Below are 23125 nucleotides of genomic sequence, written 5' to 3'. Positions count from 1 at the left end.
AGCGTTACCTGGCGATGATTTCACCGGCGTTGCAACTGTGTTATCATTTCGTTGACTGCGTAACTTAGCCTCACATTTATTGCACGACCAAGAATTCGACATCAGGATCTCTAATTCTGCATCAGTCATTTTTTTGCCACCAATACACTGTCCATGGAACATGGACTTACAAATAGAACAGACTAATTTGTCCCTCGCCTGTCGATTAATTGAGAATTTGCAGGTTTCACAGACACTCATTTTTCACTTTAATACGAGCTCGAAAGTGATGGAAAAATTAAAATTAATCCTGAACTGAACGTTTAGGAAACGGAAAGTAGTCAATATTAAACAAGAGGCACGGCGCAAGAACGAACAAACTATTTCATAGGAGATAAGAGAGCACCTGAACTTGGCGTCTGCTCACGGCAAAATCTAATCGACAACTGCATATATATATATATACAGAGTACTTATATGTGTAGGTTACAAATTCAACAATAAATGAAGTAGACTTTACAAAAAACATTATATTGCTTTCAAATATTTTCAAAGTAATTATTGAAAAGCACAAGTAACCTTTATAAAGGATGAAAAAAGAAAATCATCATAAAAATAGGTTATGACAAGGTAGGTAGGTAGGTAGGTACTTACAGCATGAACGTCAAAATCCACACAGATGTGGAAAGATTTTCTCGACATTTCTCTACTTTTCGCATTTCTGTTTAAAAATCTGAGCATAAAAGACACTACAAACCTCAGCCATTTCATAAATAAAATCCTGTAAAGAATCTAAATAAAATTATAAGGCTAACATACTTTTTGTACACAAGCCAACCAACAAAAAAAAGACGGTAAACTGTAAACAGCTGGTGGAAGTCGATATCACCATGACAACAAAAAACATTGACTTTTGAATATCGACTTTGGATATCGTTAGTGTCGATGTTCTTTGTATCGAACAATGTACTTTGAGATATCGTTCCAAACATATTTAGCTGGAATGTAGATCAAAATTTGATCATTTAATGACCCATTTGGCCCGGTTGCACAAAAGCCGGTTAAATTTTAACCGTGATCAACTTTACGAGAACCAATCAGAGAAGGCGTTTTTGAAAAGACGGTTTCTCTGATTGGTTCTCATGGAATTAATCACGGTTAAAACTTGGCCGGCTTTTGTGCAACCGGCACTCTGTGTCTTGAAAGTCTTTGTGCTTTGGAGTTTAATACATAATTAAATTAATGTCTTGAAAAAAATTCTTCTATATTGAAGACACTAAATGAAAGTTTGTAAAGCTGGGCAAAAAAAAGGTCACCCATACAATTGCAGCACCACGGACTTTTCATCACTTTTATAATAATAATAATGTTTTCTCCCAGATAGACTATAGTGAAGTGCACGTTATAATGGGAGTGTTTGATTAGCAATGGTATTGCTATCCTTGTCTATCATTCAAAAAAGCGGATAGCGCTATCTCTTTCTCGCTTTGCTCTGTTGCCAGATCGGTTTTTAACTGCTTTGTCAAATGGTAGACAAGGATAGCAGCACCAATGTTAATTGACCGAGCGAAGTGAGGTCTAAGATTCATGTCGAGAGTTTGGCATTTCTCTAATGTTCATATGTTGCGCATTTACGGCGAAACGCGGTAATAGATTTTCATGAAATTTGACAGGTATGCTTTTTGTTTAATTGCGCGTCGACGTATATACAAGGTTTTTGAAAATTTTGCATTTCAAGGTTAATAAAAAAGGAAAAAGGAGCCTCCTTCATAGAGCAAAAATCAGATTATAGAATATTATTCATCATAAATCAGCTGACAAGTGATTACACAGATGTGTGGAGAAGCCAGTCTATTGCTGTATTTCCATAAGGTCTATCGTTTCAATCAGGTATTTGTGGATGAGAATACTGCGTGAGGTCTACTGCTCACAGAACTACTAGTAAAATATTGCCATTTTAACGTGGACCTCACTATAAATTACATCAATTTCAGATGAAAACTTGTTAATATCAGTCATTAACTTTGAGTAATGACCTGATTCCAAAATTAGATTCAAAATCCTCCACCACCATTGACCCATTAAAAAATCAATATTAAGAAATAATTTATTCAAATCACACCTGCTTATACAAATACACTTACAAACTAGGATACACTATGTTCGAAATTAATCATAAATCAATTGAACTCTTAGCTCTGCTTTCCCATGATATTGATGATCAAATTTAACCCTGGTTAGTTAATCATCGTTAAAATTTCTACTGATTCGCTGTAGTGATCGTACTCAATCAATGATCAAAATTAACCCTTGCTAATGATTCATGGTTAAAATTTCTACTGGTTCGCTGAAGTGATCGGATTTATTCAATGATCAAAATCAACCCTTGTTAATGATTCATGGTTAAAATTTCTACTGGTTTGCAGTGGTAAACGAATTTAATTAATGATCAAAATTGAACAGTTAATAATTAATTAACCACTAGAATTGAACCACAATTACTAATGCAACCAGAAGAAAATTTATCTGATCATTAATCAACTTTTATGATTGATTCATAGATCAATTGTGATTGTTGATAAATGATCATTTATCAAGATCAAAATTGACCCATGAATCAGTAGTCAAAATTAACCCATGATCAGTTGAATTTTCTACTGATTTACAGTTGTAATCGGATCTAATCAATGATCAAAATTGAACAATGAATAATTAATTAAACATAAAATTCACGATCATTTGAATTGATTCATGGTTTATTTATTATCACCAAAATAAATCTTTGAATCAGTGGTTGAAATTAATCCTTGATTAGTTTAATTGTTCAACGGCCTTCATTTAATAATCAAAACTTTTCCATGATTCATTCATTAATCATAGATCAAAGTTAAATCCATGATTCATTAATCAGAGATCAAAATTAAACCATGATTTATTAATCAAAGATAAAAACTAATCCACGATTTATTAATCAGAGATCAAAATTAATCCAGATTCATTAATCAGAGATTACAATATAATTCTATGATTCATTAATCACAGTTCAAAATTAATCCATGATTCATTAATCAGAGATCAAAATTAATCCATGATTCATTAATCAGATATCAAAATTAATCTATGATTCATTAATCAGATATCAAAATTAAACCATGATCAGCTAAATTGATCAAAGGTAATCGATCAGTACTCAAAATTAATCTATGATTTATTAATCAGCGTTCAAATTTAACCCATGATCAGCGTTCAATAGTCCACAAAATCAAAACTCAAAATTAATCCTTGATTTCTTAATCAGCGATTAAATTTAACCCACGATCAGTTCAATAGTCCACAAAACCACCATTACTGCTAAACAAGGAACACAGTCTCTAGATCGTTGAGTTTTTCGCAGTCAACTAATGATGATAAAATTAGAAAAATTAAAATTAAAAAGATGAAATTTCATCTTGGAAGAGCGTCCGGAGTAAACTTGGGTTGCATTATCTTTCCATAACCTCCACGACCTCCGTCAAAGTCAGCGCGATATTCGTCTCTCACCTAAAATTGACAACAAAGATCTCACTATAGTTATAAGAGATTTGTTTAGTTTAGAATGACTCCTCACAAATTATGCTTCGTAAAATCGTTTACGTTTTTATTTGTAAATTATAGGTACATTATCTTTATATCCTCTAATATTTTAGGTACATTATCTTTCTAATATTAATACTTTCCAGTTCTATTCATTCCAAATACTATACTGTATTATATAATACCGGTTGTTTCAAAAAGAATGACCCAGTTTTAAACAATTATATTTATTTAAAAAAATGAGTATAGCAATAATAATGAATATAGCACACAAACCAATTTTACATCAAATTACTCACAGAACTATCGAGTTTATGATAATGTTTTTACTTTCCTTGCCCTATTACCATAGGTAAGGAAAGTATTGCTTTCCGAAAAAAATTAAGGTACCCCAATTTCTATACGTTTCAAGGTCACCTGAGTCCAAAATAGTGGTTTTTGGGTATTGGTCTGTATGTGTGTGTGTGTGTGTGTATATGAGTGTATGTGCGTCTGTGTACACGATATCTCATCTCCTCTTCAACGGAATGACTTGAAATTTGGAACTTAAGGTTCATACACTATAAGGATCCGACACGAACAATTTCGATCAAATGCAATTCAAGATGGCGGCTAAAATTGCGAAAATGTTGTCAAAAACAGGGTTTTTTGCGTTTTTCTCGAAAACGGCTCCAACGATTTTGATCAAATTAATACCTAGAAAAGTCATTGATAAGCTCTATCAACTGCCACAAGTCTCATATCTGTAAAAATTTCAGGAGCACTGCACCATCTATGCAAAGTTTGATTTTAGATTCGCAATTATCAGGCTTTAGATACAATTTAAACAAAAAATTTCAAGTGGAAAACATTAAGCATAAAAATCTCTTCAATTAATGTTCAGTAACATTTTCACCTAAAATTGAAAATAAGCTCGAAATTCGAGAAAATGTTATTTTTTCAATTACAAACTGTTGGCAACTGTTGATTCTATTAAATCATTCACTATGAAGAGATAGCAAACTTCGTGTGTCTCCAGCCTTATTGTCCTGTCACCAGCTGGCTCAGATCTTTGTTTATGAGTAGACTTGAGATGCGCGGGAACACTAGCGTCAGGTGATCAATTTTCATAACGGCAAGGAAAGTTGTGTGAGTGCGCCACACCAGATTTTTATAAGTGTTCTATGTGCCCATACTTTTGAGGCTCGGACGACATCTAGACGGTAGCCAAATTCAAATTCATCCCAGGCTGTTCGCAAAATGTCTTCTCGGACTGTAGCTACTGCATCAGTTATCCTGGTTTATAGCTCCTCAATTTCAAGTGCTAAGGGAGGAATAACAACTCTGTTGTATTTCAGACACTGTGTTACTAGTAAATATTTGAAAACACCTACTTTTCTTGGAGTATTGAGGAATACATTTCACTCCTGAAGAGGAGCTTCATCAGAATAACGTTAAATAAAGTTTTTATGTTCCTCCCTAAGCACTTGAAATTGAGGAGCTGAAATCAGGATAACTGATGCAGTAGCTACAGTCCGAGATGACGGACATCTTGCGAGCAGTCTGGGATAAATTTGGCTACCGTCTAGATGTCGTCCGAGCCTCAAAAGGAGGGCACATAGCACACTTATTGACCGAGCGAAGTGAGGTCCAAGATTTAAGTCGATGGTTTGGCATTTCTCTTAATGTTTAAAATGTTTATATGTTGCGCATTTACGGCAGAACGCGGTAATAGATTTTCATGAAATTTGACAGGTATGTTCCTTTTTTAATTGCGCGTCGACGTATATACAAGGTTTTTGGAAATTTTGCATTTCAAGGATAATATAAAAGGAAAAAGGAGCCTCCTTCATACGTCAATATTACCGTAAAAATCAGACTATAGAATTATTCATCATAAATCAGCTGTCTAGTGGACTATAATACTACCCGTTCAAAAACATCGAACATCTTCAAAATGTATCTTTCCATTTAACGTTAGTAGACAGTTGACTTTAATACTACCCGTTCAAAAACATCGAACATCTTGAAAATTGTACTTTCCATCAACGTTGTAGACAGTTGCAGCCAGACCTGATAACAGCGCTCACACTCACATTCCGGGACGACACGTCACGGTACGATATAGGACAGAAAGCTCTATGTTTATTCAGGATTTTTTGTAGACATTTTTAATTGATAAATTATTTATTGATTTTTGAGAAAACATAACAACAGGTCAATGTAACTCACTGAGCGCGAGGTCTACTGTTCACAGAACTACTAGTAATAACATCATCATAAACTCGATACCTCTGTGAGTAATTTGATGTGAAATTGGTTTGTGTGCACCATTTCTTAAAATGAATATAACTGTTTAAAATTGGGTCATTCTTTTTGAAATAGGTACCCGGTATTGCTTCATTTTCATAGTTCACTTCTGATTTTCGTCTGTGGTGTCTATAGTCTGAGAAATATTACTTTTGACACGGCTCTCTCTCGAAGACAGAGAGGGTGGATACTCTTTCCTTCACTAATCACTGCCACTACCTAACAGGATTCTGCCTACTTTTGTGTCAGCATCCGGCATGCTTCACTACTCCACTCTTCACTTACTTTGTTGATGCTACTATGGCCCGGTTGCACAACAGCCGGTTAAATTTTAACCGTGATTAATTTTATGAGAGCCAATCAGAGAAGGCGTTTTTGAAAAGACGGCTTCTCTGATTGGTTCTCGTGGAATTAATCACGGTTAAAATTTAACCGGCTGTTGTGCAACCGGCACTAACTGTGCAAGGATGTATAGGTTTCCCCTCTTCATGTTAGAAGTAATATCTCACATGTTGACCCAGCATCCTATAGTGAGGTCCAAGTTATAATGCCAGTGTTTGATTAGGAATGTTATTGCTATCCTTGTCAATCATTCAACAAAGCGGATAGCGCTATCTCTTTCTCGCTTTGCTCTGTTGCCAGATCGTCTTTTAACAATGTAGAGTTAGTAATTAAATATTGAAATATTTCATCTTAATTATGAAAATGCATTATGATATTATTGAAAAATATCATTTATTGCTCGATAAAGAAATTATTGATTATTTTAAATGAGAATAAACAGTTAATATTACATCAATAAACCTGTATCAGCTACCGTCAATAGAAGGCATTGACAATGACCCATATGAATAAAGTTGAGCATTTGCTCAGACTTCTAAAATATGGAGCATTTGCTTCATTTTGCTCATGCTCATCAAAGAAATAGTTTGAGCATTTGTTCAAAAGTAAAAGCTTTTGCTCAAAATTGTATGAATAAACTAGAGCATTTGCTCAACTTTTGAAGCAAATGCTTCAAAAAAGGTGAGTCTAGTCTAGAGCAGCTTATCACCTTTTGCTCATAGTAAAATGACTCAACTAATTCGTATGAGGAAGAGGAAACTATACCAGATACTATCACAACCAATAGTGTAGAACTATAAAACTCTTTTTAGATTCAACCATGATATATATCACCATTATTCCTACAAAAGAATAAATACAAAAGCTACCTGTTATAAAGATAGCCATCACAAAATAGAAAATAGGCATTTAAGAATATCAGAGTGTAGACGATTATAAGAAGGCTATTCATATTACAAGAATATGCTCAAGATTATTATAAAGATGATATTTTTTCACGCTATTATTTCAAAATTCTAAACTCAACTAACCTAAAACTGTATTCATAAGAAATAGGAAACAGCGCAGACGACGCAAACACAAGCGGTGCCCCCTGTTTGCATATTTAGCGCTTCCGTGAGCTATAAATACAAATAAAGGCTACAAAAGCGAATCAGCTGATGAAAAATCTTTAAAATACGTGAGCATTTGCTCCAGAGTTCAGGAGCATAAGGTAAGAGTATAAGGTAAAGCTTATTCATATCAAAATTAGCAAATCCTTTTGCTGATGAGCAAAACCTTAAGCTCAGTGCTTTTGCTCATGAGCATTTGCTCTGGTTTTATTCATATGGGCCAATGATCTGCAACGTTGCACTCCTATCTTTCTCCACTGCCATTATAACGTGGACATCACTATAGTGTGAAGAGACCCTAAGACCCGGTTGCACAAAACCCTGTCAAATTTTAATCATGATTGAATTCCACGAGAAGGTTTTACTGAGAAAAAAGCTTCTCTGATTGGTTCTCGTGGAATTTAATCCGGATTAAAAGCTAACAGACTCTGATTGGTTCTCGTGGCATTTAATCGGGATTAAAACCTAACACACTTTTGTGCGACCGGATGTAAGTGTTTATTAACACATGTAAAGTATGGAATTATCGACAGATTGACTGGTGAAGTATTAATACTCACTTGTCCCCCAGATTTTCCGCGTCCATACTGTCTGCCCTCGATGAATCCGGCATCCCAATCAGTTCTCACGATCCTGTCATCCAGTCTTGTTGCGTTTATATACCTCATACAGTTTTCAGCATCCTCTCGTATGTAATATCTGATAGCAACCAGTTAAGGAAACCACATCACACACTAAATTACATTTAACGCAACTGTAAAATAGAGGCTCAATTCACACTTACGCGACTCGACTCAGACTCGACTCTAGTGGAGAGCATGTTTCCAAATGGTGACACTCATACCAGTCGATTCTAGTCCCCGCGACGTCACCATTTGAAAAAAAACATGCTCTCAACTGGCCTCGAGCCTCTTCTCTCGACCTGAGTCGCGTAAGTGTGAGTTGAGCCTTAATGATATGACAGCATAGTTGCCAAGTTCCTTTTTCCACCACATTCTATAGTAGATAACTGTGATTGACCTGAATCGGTCCTTGACATAGGGGTTGACATATATGAGTATGTCAAAAATAAACACTTATTCACGTGTTTTAACTTCATCAAACATAACACATGAAGGGCCGGTTTCCGAGCTCGGGATTTAGCTGAGTTCTAGACTTTAAACAGCTGGAGTCAGAAAATTGGCTTTCCAAAACGGGGCGTAGTCGCAGTTTTTATGATAAACTTTACTTTCTCATTTCTATAATTCGAAACGTTTTTCCCTGACGAAATAAAACACTCCTTAGTAATTCAAAATACCTGAATCTGGAAAAAGTGGAAAAAGGAACTTGGCAACTATGCTGTCATATCATTAAGGCTCAACTCACACTTACGCGACTCAGGTCGAGAGAAGAGACTCGTGTCCAGTTGAGAGCATGTGTTTTCAAATGGTGACGTCGCGGAGACTAGAGTCGACTGGTCTGAGTGTCACCATTTGGAAACACATGCTCTCAACTAGAGTCGAGTCTCTTCTCGACCTGAGTCGTGTAATTGTGAGTTGAGCCTTTAAGTAAAAATGATTCTCTTATACCATAGAGCATAAGAAGGTATCCCGTGGTATAGGTAGTTTATGTTCCATGTATGTATAGTCCATGATTATGTATTTTGAAGCCGATTACTGTCGACTAATGGCTAACATTACTGTGTTGTTGGGAGTGTAAGAGTGTAAGAACGGCACGGTATGAGAGACTACCAGCGTCACATGGCTTTACTAAAAGGACAATCTCCTTGAGTTGAAATTTGGATCGCCCTATACATGGGATATCTCCTTATAGAGCATAAGAATAAATAACATGTTATAGGCCGTTTATGTGACAAATTTGAAGCTGATTACTGTCGACTACTGTCTATTATTACTGTTTTGTTGGGGTGAGAGTGTAAGAACGGCACGGTATGAGAGACTACCAGCGTCACATGGCTTTATTAAAAGGACCATCTCCTCGAGTTGAAATTTGGATCGCCCTATACATGGGATATCTCCTTATAGAGCATAAGAATATATAACATGGTATAGATATACTATGTTCCAAATTTGAAGCCGATTACTGTCGACTACTGTCTATTATTACTGTTTTGTTGGGGTGAGAGTGTAAGAACGGCACGGTATGAGAGACTACCAGCGTCACATGGCTTTACTAAAAGGACAATCTCCTTGAGTTGAAATTTGGATCGCCCTATACATGGGATATCTCCTTATAGATTATAAGAATATAAAACATGGTATAGGTAGTTTAAGTTGCAAATTTGAAGCCGATTACTGTCGACTACTGTCTATTATTACTGTTTTGTTGGGAGTGTAAGAGTGTAAGAACGGCACGGTATGCGAGACTACCAGCGTCACATGGCTTCACGAAAAAATAACTACCAAGATTATCAGCTTGAGTTAACGGTGAAATTTGGAACATAAACGCCCTATACCATGGAATATCTTCTTGTGCTATATTTTCTCTATGCTTAAACTCGGTTTCACCAAGCTCGGTCAAGATATTTGAACATGATCACACTGGGACGCTTTACAAGTGTTCACTGGAGTTATCGATACTAATATAGAAAGCGCAGTTTCTGAACTCGTTGTAAACAGTCCCCTACTTGACCATGTTCACAAATCTTGACCAAGCTTAGGGTAATCGGTCATTGAAATACATACTACTGAGCCCTCCAGGCTGGAGAATTCGCTCAAAATGCCACTGACATCATGTCAATGTTCTATTAAAACAAAAATATTATAAACTGTATTTTAGTAAAAAAGTAAAGATTGAACAAAAAAGGATACTCTACAAAGCAAAACCCACAAGGAGTTTTCTTGAACTTGTCCAGTCCCATGACAATTCGTTTAATGTCGCCGCATTTTGAAAATAGTTCGTAAATTTGTTCTTCGGTTGTGTAGAAGGAGAGATTGCCCACATAGAGAGTGCAAGATGTCTTCAAAAGTCTCTCTTGTTCCGCTCTGGAGCCCTGAAATCAAACACATTATTAAAATTTAGTTGCTAAATTTATTTATTCATTGAAATTACTATCGAGTTTGTAATTTTTATGACGTCTTCAAAAGTCTCTCTTGTTCTGCTCTAGAGCCCTGAAATCAAACACATTATTAAAATTTAGTTGCTAAATTAATTTATTCATTGAAATTACTATGAGTTTGTAATTTTTATGACGTCTTCAAAAGTCTCTCTTGTTCTGCTCTAGAGCCCTGAAATCAAGAAAATCTTTAAAATAAGTTGTTAAATTAATTTCTTCATTGATGTTCTGTGATATATTGATGTTAAACTTGTTTTATTTGACTGCTATCCTTACAGTTTGAAATAGTTAATAATGTGATGTAATTTTATGAACTGTGATATATTTGTGTTGTTAAATTTGTGATTGCTTGTTTTTAATGTTCTGACAATAAACGAATCTTGAATCTATTAATGAAGATTATGTAGATCAATATCTACAAATATGTAGATCGATATCAGGGTCTCTGACATGACCTACGGTACCGACGGTTTTCAAGCAGCCAGGACCGACATAAACGTGTCCATCCATACAAAAGTGGCCCAAGAAAAATATGTTAATTTAGTCATGATGCAATCAAACGTTTCTGTGGACTTTTAAAATTGAAAACAAATGGATAGAAAATTAAATAATAGGTATCAGGATTTACAACAGGAGTTGTGGAAGTTGATTGACTAATTCAGTATGTAATAGGTCTATTACCATAGAGAAAAGATAGCATAATAGAATAATTCTTTTACTATATTTCCACTATGATATTACTGATGAGGTTATAAGATTAGGTTAGTTTCAAGTCTATTTGATACCGTATTGACAATACCTATACAATCCTATCCTACAAATACAAAGTTAAAGTTTATTTTGTTACAATATTACCCAACGTTTTTTATCTCTATATGGACTGAGATTCTTGGCAGAGTCTGGAATCAGGGGTTCAAAATCCATAATTACAAATCAAATTTGATTGTGGTTATTATTCTTGTAGACTAAATAATATGCTTGAAGGTTTTTCTCGATCCACAATATTCCTGTTGTATGAGTTTGTAGTACAGTATTTGATTAATTTATTACATCAACTTCTTTGCCAGCTGATAGAAAATTGTTTAGATTAATGCACTAAATCATAGTGATAAACAATTTAAATTCGGTAACAATGAAATTGTTTAAATTTGTGAGCGTAGTTTGATAAAAAGTAACTGAGATCTAATTTATGTTTAACAATGCTGAGAAAAGGTAATTTTGAAAATTATAATATGAATAAGGAACTTATTGATCTATGCATTTAGAAGAGAAAATTTTTAAAAAGCTGAGCTAACCTAAAAAAATGCATAAGCTTAACCTTTAAATTTTAAATACAATTTAAACTCCAATTGAAAAACCAGTACATTATGAGAGTAATTAAATAGATAAATATGCTGAATTTTTATTAAAAGTAATAATGAATTTGATGCGGGAAAAAATAAATGAAAACGTAAGATAGAATTCAATTGCTTTGCAAAGTAAGTTATGTTTATACTAGGCTTAAATTACTTCTAGCTTTTCCATGATTTCAAAGTAAGTTAGGTAATGGAGTAATATGAATTGAGCTATTGATTTTGGAATAATTCTTGGTTTGATTTAATAAGAAATAATATTCTCATTACCATATAAGACAAATAAAGTTATCTATGTGATGATCATTAGTTTGTTAGCTGTTTACAAGTTAATAATGATGTGGAGCCTCAAATTTCTATTGTAATATGAATAGATAAGATATTCAGTGAAGTGAATAAAATATAATATAATGAAGTTTAACATAAAATTATAAAAATAGGCTAGATTTGTAATGTAAACTAACATAACCTCACCTTGAAATGTTGATCTCTATAAGAGCTCAAATCAACCGAGGGACTTTCAGTTGTTCCCATCCACATTTTTGTCGATCAAAGTCAGTAGGAACAAATAAAACCTTAATTTAAAGTCAAATTTACTCTAATTTGTCCAGAATTTTTAATAATAGTCCAGATTTCTACATCACAGATCACAAACAGTCCAAGCCAGCACTACAAGCTATGCAGTGCTCTGATTGGTTGGAAATAGAAGATGGCGTCTATTGATGCGGTTACGGGCGGTAATTTCAAACAAGTTATGAAGATTTTTCAATTTGATTATCATCAACTATATAATATTATAATACTGCTAAAATATCATGAAAATAGATCATTGTCAATACCGTATTTATTGGAATTTAATGTAACATTACGTTACATTTCTCATTGATGAGCCTTGGATTAAAATACCATTAAAAATCTTCATTATTTTAGGCAACAAAATGCGTTTTCCAATTCATACTTCATGTGCTTCATGAATAGAAAAAACATTTGATGATTCTATATAATTTGAATAGTATCTCATGGGCCCAACTATTCAACTTTACTGAATGATATAATACGTTCTCTAATGCTCAAACTTATATGAAAAACTGTGATTTTTTCATCATAAGCAACTCATTTCATCAAATACTGTCTCCGTGTTTTGAAAGCCAACAGAGTCTGTACAATATGATTAATTTTCTCATCTAGAACGTACCTGATTTGGATCTTGGACAGTTGAAATGATAACACAGATTTAGGTTCAGAGGGTGTTATTCATATCCATACAACAATTAATCTAAAACAAAACAATGTTTTATATAAATGTGTTGGAAACACATTGATACCTGGTAGAGTAGCCTATTTGACGATGAAAAGACATTCAGTAAAGTATATTGCTTATCAAGAAGTTTCATAGGCTATTATGAAAATCAACGTTGTATTCTATAATACAATGAAATAGAAACTTGTTTTTAATGTAAATGTTCAAGCAAGTTGAATATTATGGAGTAAAACATAAGATAACATATAAATTGATGTGATAAAAACAGTAAATTGAAGATTCAATACTTTACTTCTTCACTTTGCTCTTATATTGTTGTACATAATGAAATGATTTGAAAAACAACAAGAATATATTATCATACAGGAAAGATAGCACAGAGAAGATATCTCATGGTATAGGGTGTTTATATTCCTCTTTTTGTGTAGTTGAGAAGTTGATATTGTGGTAATTATTCATATTGAATGAAAAAGACTAAGAAATTGTCAAAAACCACTGATCTATTGATAATTAGAAAGACCGGTTTCGGTTATTACACCACTGTCAATCTCTGATAAACTGATCAGTTCATTTAAACCTGATCGGTTTATCAGAGATTGACAATGGTGTAATAACCGAAACCGGTCTTTCTAATTATCAATAAATCAGTGGTTTTTTGACAATTTCTTAGTCTTTTCCATTCAATGTTTATATTCCAATTTTCAATGTTAAATTTAGCTGATATTCCTAGTACTTCGTTTTTGTGAAGCTATGTGACGCTGGTAGTCTCTCATACTGTGCCGTTCTTACACTCCCAACAAAACAGTAATAATAGACAGTAATCGACTTGAGTTAACATAAAACCGGCTTTAAATTTGTAACATAAACTACCTATACTATGAGATAATATGTCATCATATTGGCGAGATTCACTCCCATACTTGAGTTATAAGTGTTTGAAGATGAGTGATTTTTCTGATCTGAGAGTGGAGGTAAGATTCTATGTTTCAGTGAATAACTCACCCTGTATTGTAGCGAAACGTCGCATGTTATAGCACAACACTTGTTAGGTCAACCTCTATCCATAGCACGAATATCAAACAAAATCTGGGAGATTCGCAATTGTCATGAATGAAACATCATGGATTTTTGCAAGAATGGTCACAAATTAAAATCTTTCAAACTCTATTGAATGATAGTAATTGACAAAAGGAACAATAATAATTATGTACACACACCTTTCTTTTATGTATTTGAACACGACATGCAGTCAATTATTAAGTAAATATTAAAAACTTTTACTTACTGACTGGAGTACTTTCAATCGTCTAGCGATCATTTTCAACAGTGTAGACCGGAAATGTTTTGATGGTTAGGAAGATTTGTGGTGTTTATTATGTGATATGTAATCAACTGATTTTCAAATCCAACAAACTTTTTGATCACATAATAAACACCACAAATCTTCCTAACCATCAAAACATTTCCGGTCTACACTGTTGAAAATGATCGCTAGACGATTGAAAGTACTCCAGTCAGTAAGTAAAAGTTTTAATATTTACTTAATAATCGACTGCATGTCGTGTTCAAATACATAAGAAAAGTGTGTTTATACAAAGCAGTTCGGAATGGATCAAGAAACCATCACCAATAATTATGTTATTATGCTATCTTTCCTCTACGATAACAATTGTTCACAAAGTTAATTTTTAAATAGGCTACTTAAACTTAAATTCAGTTCTTAATGAGTACTTGATGAATTAAGTAACTTATTTATTGAAAGAACATACTGAGGAATCTCAAATAATTATTCTGAGATCAAATAGGTAATAAACTTTATAGAAACACTGTACATCTGTTAAGGATCTGTTTGATTTTTTAAATATTTCATTTTATTAAAAACCTAGATACACATATTTTGAGTAACTTGTGAATAGACCTATAGAAGACACATTTATTCTATAATAACATTCATTTATATAATTATATAACGTCTACTTTTCCCCTTGGAGTGGTGTCGATAATATTGATAAATATAAAATTATAATAAATAGTAATTGACATTCAGTCAACATGAAAGATTATTTTACATCTTCTCTACACATATATCGTATCACAGTCTTATGATTAGTTATAGTTATTGTATATCACAGTTATAATTGAAATCCAAGGAGGACTAAGAATATTAACAATTATTTATATATTTTTTTCTAGTTGAGGAATTGGATAGTCAGTGTATGAAGGATTATTATTCTAACATTTATTATTTTGAGAACGGTTTCTTACCTACTTAGAATTACTTTGTGCTTAGTAAAGTACAAGAGAAAGCTTACAAAGTAGAAGGTAATAAGGTATAACGTAAGTATGTAGGTACTTGGGTACCCAGATTTCTAGATACCTTGACATCTTTATTTGAAAATAAAAAACTTTTTCATTAATAATTCTCATAATTACCTTATCAACAATCAAGTAAAATTGAACGGTGGAGATTTGATGTCTATACTTTGGTTTTGCAATTAATTATTTCAATTCATCATTCTAGTTTATTTTAAAACTTGTTCATTTTAATGTTATTATGTACCGTATGGAGTGTTTTTGAACGGATGAGTTTATAGCTGCTTTTTAATATATTTTTCTTTGAAATCTTCTTAAATTTTAACGGATTCCTTACTTTTGTTGTACGGTACCTTTCAACTATCTGTGTTTCATCAATCTATACATCAACTAAATGTTAATAACATAATCCTTATAGATTCTATTTGATTGAACATAACTTATCATACACATGATGAACATAAGTGTTTGTCAAGTTCCGTTCAATCTAATAGAATCTATAAGGATTAAGTTATCAACATTTTGTTAATAACTTTGGTGTAAACCCAGCTTTACAAACATAATATTTGTTTATATTTAACTGCTCTTTTGTTATAAGTTTCATTTCTATTGAACAATAAATAATATTGAAATCATTTGAAAGTAAATAATATTAAAATCAATTTAAAGTAAGTAAAGTAAGCATTCGGCTTTACAGTTTATAGCTCCACATGAATGGAGATAATGAATTAATCTCAATATTTCATTTATAATCATCAAGTTTCATCAATGAACGTTTGAATCAAACTCTATTTTATTTGTTAAATATTTATCTTCAAATTTACGTTTTTAGTATTGTCTTATAATACATTTTTTTTCAGTCCTAGTTACTTTTTACTAGTCTAGTGATTGTTCTAGTTACTTTTTCAACATACTTTTATATTTTAGACATTTATCAGGTTTTATAACAGGTATATTATACAGGATAGGAAAAAATATTGAAGTTCTCTAATAGTTGTGTAGTACAACGAAGACTATAATTATATACAGATCTACAGGCTACTTATACACTAGATATAAATAGATATATACTAGACAGTAGAACTCTTAGAATCTACTTATACACTAGATATAAATAGATATATACTGTACAGTAGAACTCTTAGAATCTACTTATATACTAGATATAAATAGATATACACTAGACAGTGTATATCGATTTAGAATCTATAATACTCTCATTCATGAAACGTTTTCATCTTATTCTAACTTACGGTACACTAACTATACTTATAAACAAATTTGAAGGATGGTATATATTGTTATTTGCTAGTTGAAAATATAAATATAAATGCATATTCTCCTAATAAACTAATGATTTGCTCCTTGAGATTGCTTATTAGTTATATTTTTCATTCATTGCTAGTCTAATAATATTGCTAACGTTATGATTTTATTAGAGGTACAACTACATAGATTAACATAAAGTATAATACATAAATTAAATGAATTGTGAACTTCTAATGGTTGTTTCTTGAACAAGGAGCTATAGTGAGGTCCACGTTATAATGGCTGCGTTATAATGGTATTGCTATCCTTGTCTATCATTCAACAAAGTGGATAGCGCTATTTCTTTCTTGCTTTGCTCTGTTGCCAGATTGTCGTTTAACGATGTAAAATTGATAATTAACAAATTATTTTGCCTTAATCATTAAAACTCATTATGAAATTATTGAAAAATATAATTTTTTGCTCGGGGCACCGAGGTTCGCTCGTTATTTTTATTTTATGATAAACAGAACACAATTCTGTAGAATGATCGTGTTTATATTCTACAGCTGGCTATACGTCAGCTTATGAATTTCGGGGATGAGATATTTTGATTTTTCACAGAATCACTCGCTCAATTTTTACTATCCACAGACGACGAAAGTCTCAGCTGTTTCAGCCAAGGATGAATATTATCCTTTTAATGTAACGAGTTTCCCAAGGATGAGACCTAGTGCAATCGAATTTTCATATCTTAAACCTACTATGTTCCACATTTCGTGAAAATCGTTAGAGCCGTTTTCGAGATCCGTTGAACATGAATAACTAGATAACCAGATATAAAAATATAAACAGATATACAGAAATTGCTCGCCTAATATAATAGGATAATTGATTGTTTGAAACGTGAATGAACCTGTATCAGCTACCGTCTATATTTATTTTTATTGATTTATTCGTGGACAGAATAACAAATCATATAAATATGATTAGGAAGGAACAACAGGCTTGGCCCAAATCTATTCCATTCCCAAATTTTGATAGATTAATAAAATGTCCAAAAAATAGGTTATGTTTCTACTGTAAAACGTTCAAGTTCAATTTTCGTCCATAATATAAGCTAAACATTTTGAATTTATAGAAATTAAAACACCAAACTATATTTAAATATAACACTTAATTATCACTTCATATTGAATTAATCAAGTTATTTTATAAAATTTTGAACCCAAAAATACACACAACTTCTATCACTAAGCACAGCTATAGAAGGCATTGACAAGACAGAGGTTCGGCAACGTCTTCCTCCCATCTTCATCCACTACCATTATAACGTGGACCTCAATATAGTTATTGAATACAAATATTTTCCCACATAATACTCCAAAAATATATAATTTTTAGAGTCAGATGTATCATCAAAGTATCAAGCAGAATACTCAGAAGCAGAATATTCAGAAGAGTGACAATTACAATAATATAAAAAGTAACTTCATTAAAACATTATAATACTATTATAAATGAGGTTGAAGTCTAGTGTAGTAAGTATATTTTATACATCAACTATACTACAGTGAGGTCCACGTTGTAATGGCAGTGTTTGATTAGCATTGGTACTGCTATCCTTGTCTATCATTCAACAAAGTGGATAGCGTTATCTCTATCTCGCTTTGCTCTGTTGCCAGATCGTCTTTTAACAATGTAGAATAATTAAATAGTCAACAAAATATTTCATCTTAATCATAAAAATACATTATGAAACTATTGAAAATTATATTTTCTTGTTTAATAAAATATAATTGATTATTTTAAAGGAGAATGAACTGTTAATATTACATTAATAAACTTGTATCAGCTACCGTCTATAGAAGGCATTGGCAAGACAGAGGATCGGCAATGTTGCTCTGCTATCTTTCTTCACTGCCATTATAACATGGACTTCACCATATTTGATAATTCTACAATAAAATTCTAGAACTAGTTTATAAATACTATTTGCTAGGACTTGATAATATTACTTTACTCAGAATAAAAATGTTAGAACTATTGTAGAAATATTTTTACATATTGAAACCTCACACCATTCTCATTTATTTTGTACATCTTTCTGAACACCTTATAAAATCTCTCAAACTGAACCATGCATTCCTAATAGAAAATTGATTATCTTTCTCAGTTCGATTTCTTCTCGATACAGCCTACAAAAATGCATTGATTAACAATCATTTTCAATTGATTCCAATCATCCAATCAATTGAAAAATTTACTAATTTGTTGATTAATTATTTTAATTAAATGAAAAATACTAAGAAATCGTCAAAAAACCACGGATTTATTGATACTGAGAAAGACCGGTTTCGGTTATTACACCATTGTCAATCTCTGATTAACCTGACATTGACAATGGTGTAATAACCGAAACCGGTCTTTCTAAGTATCAATAAATCTGTGGTTTTTGACAATTTCTTAGTTTTTTCATTCAATATGAATAATTACCACAATATCAACTTCTCAACTACACAAAAATTGATTAACTATTTTTCTTTCGTTACTTATGTTCAATAATATGAAGAGCTCTTTTATTGATGTCAACCTATTTATGATGTCAAATTTTATCAAATAATATAAACTCATACACAATTATCCGAAATATCTCTTTCGGAGTATCAATAAATCTGTGGTTTTCTGACAATTTCTTAGTCTTTTTCATTCAATATGAATAATTATTCATATGAATAATCACACAATATCAACTTCTCAACTACACAAAAAGTGATTAATTATTTCTCTTTTGTTGCTTATGTTCAATAATATGAAGAGCTCTTTTATTGATGTCAACCTATTTATGATGTCAAATTTCATCAAATACATAATATAAACTCAGACAAAATTATCCAAAATATCTCTTGTTTAAAAATGTAAGTTTATAGTATTTCTAGCTGTTTTTTTTTACTTTTTCTGTAGTTGATATTGTGGTAATTATTCATATTGAATTAAAAAGATTAAAAAATTGTCAAAAAACCACAGATTTATTGATACTTAGAAAGACCGGTTTCGGTTATTACACCATTGTCACCATAAACTCCGATAAACTCATCAGAGATTGACAATGGTGTAATGACTGAAACAGGTATTTCTAAGTATCAATAAATCTGTGGTTTTTTGACAATTTCTTAGTCTTTTTAATTCAATTTCTAGCTGTATTTGTGTATTGTTCCTCTATATTGTTGTTACAAAACTGAGGTGTGTCTCTTCTGAAATGCAATATTGGTATATTTGTAAACTATTATCAGCATTCTAATATTGAGTGAATCTAGAGCATTTCAATCAGTACTTGCTGACCTTGACCCTTCCCTACTCCTAAGCCAACTGGCCCGCTGACTCCACACCAAAAGCCGGGATCAGTTGAGCGATTCAAATGAAACCGAATACGCCGAACTAGACCTCACATCATCAGCTGATTTCGGAGGCAATTCGTTGATACTCTCCAGATCAGCACATGCTGAATTCTGCTTACACACCCTCTGCTGAACGGGAGCCAAATCAACGCTGAACTGCCGTCTCAGGGATGGTTTGCTAGTAATACTTCCGGTTTTTGGGGTGTTACTTCCGGTCTGAGTGATCCCACTTCCGGTTAGACCGGAAGTACTTCCGGTTCGTCCGGAAATGCTACCAGTGGCTGGGGAAAGGCATCTGTAGAGGTTGTAAGGTCTACTGAGGTCTTCATGACCGGTTCTACGGAGTACTGCCTTGCGATGGGATAAGTTTGAGGCGGAAGCAGCTTTAGGGTCACCTCCGATGAAGGAGATTCCTGTGGATTCAAGGTCAGATGATGAGCTCTTGTTGCGGGGATCTGGGAACACGAAGCTGTGGGATTCTGGGAATGCTCCTCCCCCGTGTTCCCCGGCTTCAAAGGTCATCTGTCGCTGGATGCCTCCCCACTTCCGGCGGGATGGGTGCTCGTGGTGGGGGGAGGTGCCCCCTGCCCCTCCGCTGGTGTCTAGCAGGCGGGGGTCCAGAGAGAGCTGGTGGCTGAGACGGGGAGGTCTGGCTGAGAGGGAGAGGGTTGTTTGAGTCAGAGGGGTGGTTTCGTCCAGCCTGCAAAACAAGGATAAAGAGTGAGATGGCAGTACAGTTGTTGAGTGTATCATTAAAACTAACTATCAAATATTCAATAATATTTTTGAAAAAAATATCAATAAATGAACATAATTTTGCACCACAGATCGTCCATTTGTATATTATTGTTTTTTTTGTTATTGCCTGTATCCACTTGTTTCTTCATATTGTTATCTTGTAACTTTTTCAATCAATCAATTTTTATTTAAATCAACACAATACAATATACATAAAAGAAATCAAAACACAAAAAATCACAATCAAAAATAAGTTTACAATGAAATACTAAAACAGGCTTCATGGCGGGGTGTGCTGAAAAGGAAGAATGGAGGAAAAATCCCTAACCAACTATCGTTTCCCATGTAATAGGCAGGTAGAGGGTATAAAATTAAGGAATGAATGGTGAAGAGGAGAAGAAAAGGGAAGTATTGGAGAAGAAAGTGGGGAAAAAGAGAAAAAATGTGCAAAAATATTGTAAGCGAGTCCACTTTCAACAGATGTATCTGAAAGAATTGGCCTTGCAAACAGTAGTTTGAGCAGAAATCTCGAGATTCATAAGTTGATATGGAAAAAAGTTACTGTATGTCCAGGTTTTTATTTCTAGTTTGGTTTTTCTACTTATCTTAGAGTCTATGAGGAAGTGGTCTGGAATAAGGTTTATTTTATTCTTTATCGATTCATATGATAAGTACATCATCAAAATGATAGGGAGAGAAAAAATACGGTAACCTTGTGCTATTCCTCTCCCAAATTTAGATAAGGCTACACATATTCCAAAATAGTTTAAGTATTGTAGTTGTCTACTACACAAATATTTCCATCATTAATTATTTTCACAAAGTAGATTTTTGAATTCAGATGCTTCAAATTTTGAAGTGTGCGTAAGATGAATAAATGTAACTGAAAATAACTATAAATTAATGTAAGATAAATTCTCTATCATTAAACAAGAAATATATCACTTTCCTGTTATACCTCCGCACCGATGCCAGATCGTTTTTCAACAATGTAGAAATATAATTAATTTATATTTCTACAAACCTTGGTTTACAAAACAAGGTATTTTACAATGATACAAATTAATCAATCTCATCTTGAAGTAAGTTACCTTGGCAAGGGTTTACAAAACCCTTCCTTCCCCAGCAACCAATAAGTCGGCATTCGCCCCTTGCCCTTGATCTCGGTCAGCCCTCTGTACTCCAACTGGAAGCCGTCGGCCATTTTGAGTCTCCTGAATGTGGCCTCCGACAGATGTATTCGCCAGGGTGCGCTGGACGACTCCATGCGTGACGCTGTGTTGACCGTGTCTCCGAACAGACAGTAGCGTGGCATCGTGAGACCTACTACGCCGGCGCAGCAGGGTCCTGAAAAAATGTCATAAATTCATGAAATTATCATAGATCTATGAGTAAATTTAAAAGAAATAGCTCAGATTCATCTATAAAAAATAGTAATTATCGACCAAGCGAAGTGAGGTCTAACATTCAACTTGATGGTTTAAGCTGCGTTTACACCAAAGTTATTAACAAAATGTTTATTTTTCCGTTCTCATAGATTCTATTAGATTGAACATAAATTATCACACACATGATGAACATGTGTTTGCCAAGTTCCGTTCAATCTAAATATCGGGGCACCGAGCTTCGCTCGTTATTTTTATTTATTGATAAACAGAACACAATTCTCTAAAATGATCGTGTTTATATTTCACAGCTGGTTATGTGTCATCTTATGAATTTCGGGGATGCGATATTTTTATTTTACATACTCTCTCGCTCACTCACTTTTTTACTATCCACAGCTGTTCCAGCCAAGGATAAATTATCCTTTTAATGTCGTTCAGCGAGTTTTCCCAAGGATGAGACTTAGTGCAATCGAATCTTTATATTATAAACCTACTATGTTCCAAATTTCGTGAAAATCGTTAGAGCCGTTTTCGAGATCCTTTAATAAACATAAATAACCAGATATATAAATACAGAAATTGCTCGCTTAATATAATAGGATAACAGAATCTATAAGGACGGAAAAATAAACATTTTGTTAATAAATTTGGTGTAAACGCAGCTACAGATTCAACGCGGCAATACATTCTCACGAAATTTGACAGGAATGAGATATATGTAGTTATAAACAAGTGAAAAACACATTCAATTCACTTAAATTTAATTGAGTTGCACAGGAATATACAACAAGTCTCTAACAATACAAGATCAGCGATAAACGTCAATGGTTAACGTTAACACGCGTTTACCAGAAGATAGCCTATGGTCGAATTTATCATATTGAGTCAACGTTAGTAGACAATAGCCTGCTAACTTTGATAATGAGTTACATTCCTAGTATCCTATAGTGAGGTTCACGTTATAATGGCAGTGCTTGATTAGCAATGGTATTGCTATCCTTGTCTATCATTCAGCAAAGCGGATAACGTTATCTCTTTCTCGATTTGCTCTGATGCCACATTGACTTTCAACAATGT

The 23125-nt window shown here is 33.2% G+C and overlaps 3 protein-coding genes across 6 annotated transcripts in view; all 3 read right to left on the bottom strand.

The window, feature by feature from the left end:
* The window catches only part of LOC111064137, a 34950-nt gene extending 34101 nt beyond the window's left edge, over positions 1-849 (bottom strand). Inside the window, exon 1 of one of the 4 annotated variants that reach the window (XM_039439839.1) lies at positions 634-849. In XM_039439839.1, the coding sequence (XP_039295773.1) occupies positions 634-750 (117 nt within the window). In that variant the 5' untranslated portion in view covers positions 751-849. The remainder of the gene's footprint in view (positions 1-633) is intronic. The other 3 variants (XM_039439840.1, XM_039439837.1, XM_039439838.1) reach the window with 3 other exon arrangements.
* A 1219-nt stretch (positions 850-2068) lies between these two features.
* LOC111064116 (nuclear cap-binding protein subunit 2) lies at positions 2069-12391 on the bottom strand. The gene is made up of 4 exons (XM_039439836.1): positions 12177-12391; positions 10106-10287; positions 7856-7994; positions 2069-3519 (listed from the first exon to the last, which is right to left on the bottom strand). Exons 1-4 carry the CDS (start codon positions 12240-12242, stop codon positions 3424-3426), a joined length of 483 nt encoding a protein of 160 aa, XP_039295770.1. The 5' UTR covers positions 12243-12391; the 3' UTR covers positions 2069-3423.
* A 7352-nt stretch (positions 12392-19743) lies between these two features.
* Positions 19744-23125, bottom strand: part of LOC111064132 (retinal guanylyl cyclase 1) — a 67735-nt gene continuing 64353 nt past the window's right edge. Inside the window, 2 exon segments of the mRNA XM_039440349.1 lie at positions 19744-20622; positions 21752-22007. Of these exon segments, the coding sequence (XP_039296283.1) occupies positions 19926-20622; positions 21752-22007 (953 nt within the window). The 3' untranslated portion in view covers positions 19744-19925.

This window comes from Nilaparvata lugens, chromosome 13, assembly GCF_014356525.2.
Source record: "Nilaparvata lugens isolate BPH chromosome 13, ASM1435652v1, whole genome shotgun sequence".
Classification (NCBI taxonomy): domain Eukaryota; kingdom Metazoa; phylum Arthropoda; class Insecta; order Hemiptera; family Delphacidae; genus Nilaparvata; species Nilaparvata lugens.
This window is presented reverse-complemented; position numbering and strand designations above follow the sequence as displayed.

Bases quoted from the DNA above. Each gene is read 5' to 3' on its own strand.
- LOC111064116 (XM_039439836.1), bottom strand. From the start codon at position 12,242: ATGTGGATGGGAACAACTGAAAGTCCCTCGGTTGATTTGAGCTCTTAT. The intron at 7,995-10,105 runs GTATCCTTTTTT...GGTTGCTATCAG, and splicing joins TGTGGGTTTTGCTTTGTAGA to ATATTACATACGAGAGGATG. The intron at 3,520-7,855 runs GTGAGTATTAAT...TGTCAATTTTAG, and splicing joins GCGGAAAATCTGGGGGACAA to GTGAGAGACGAATATCGCGC.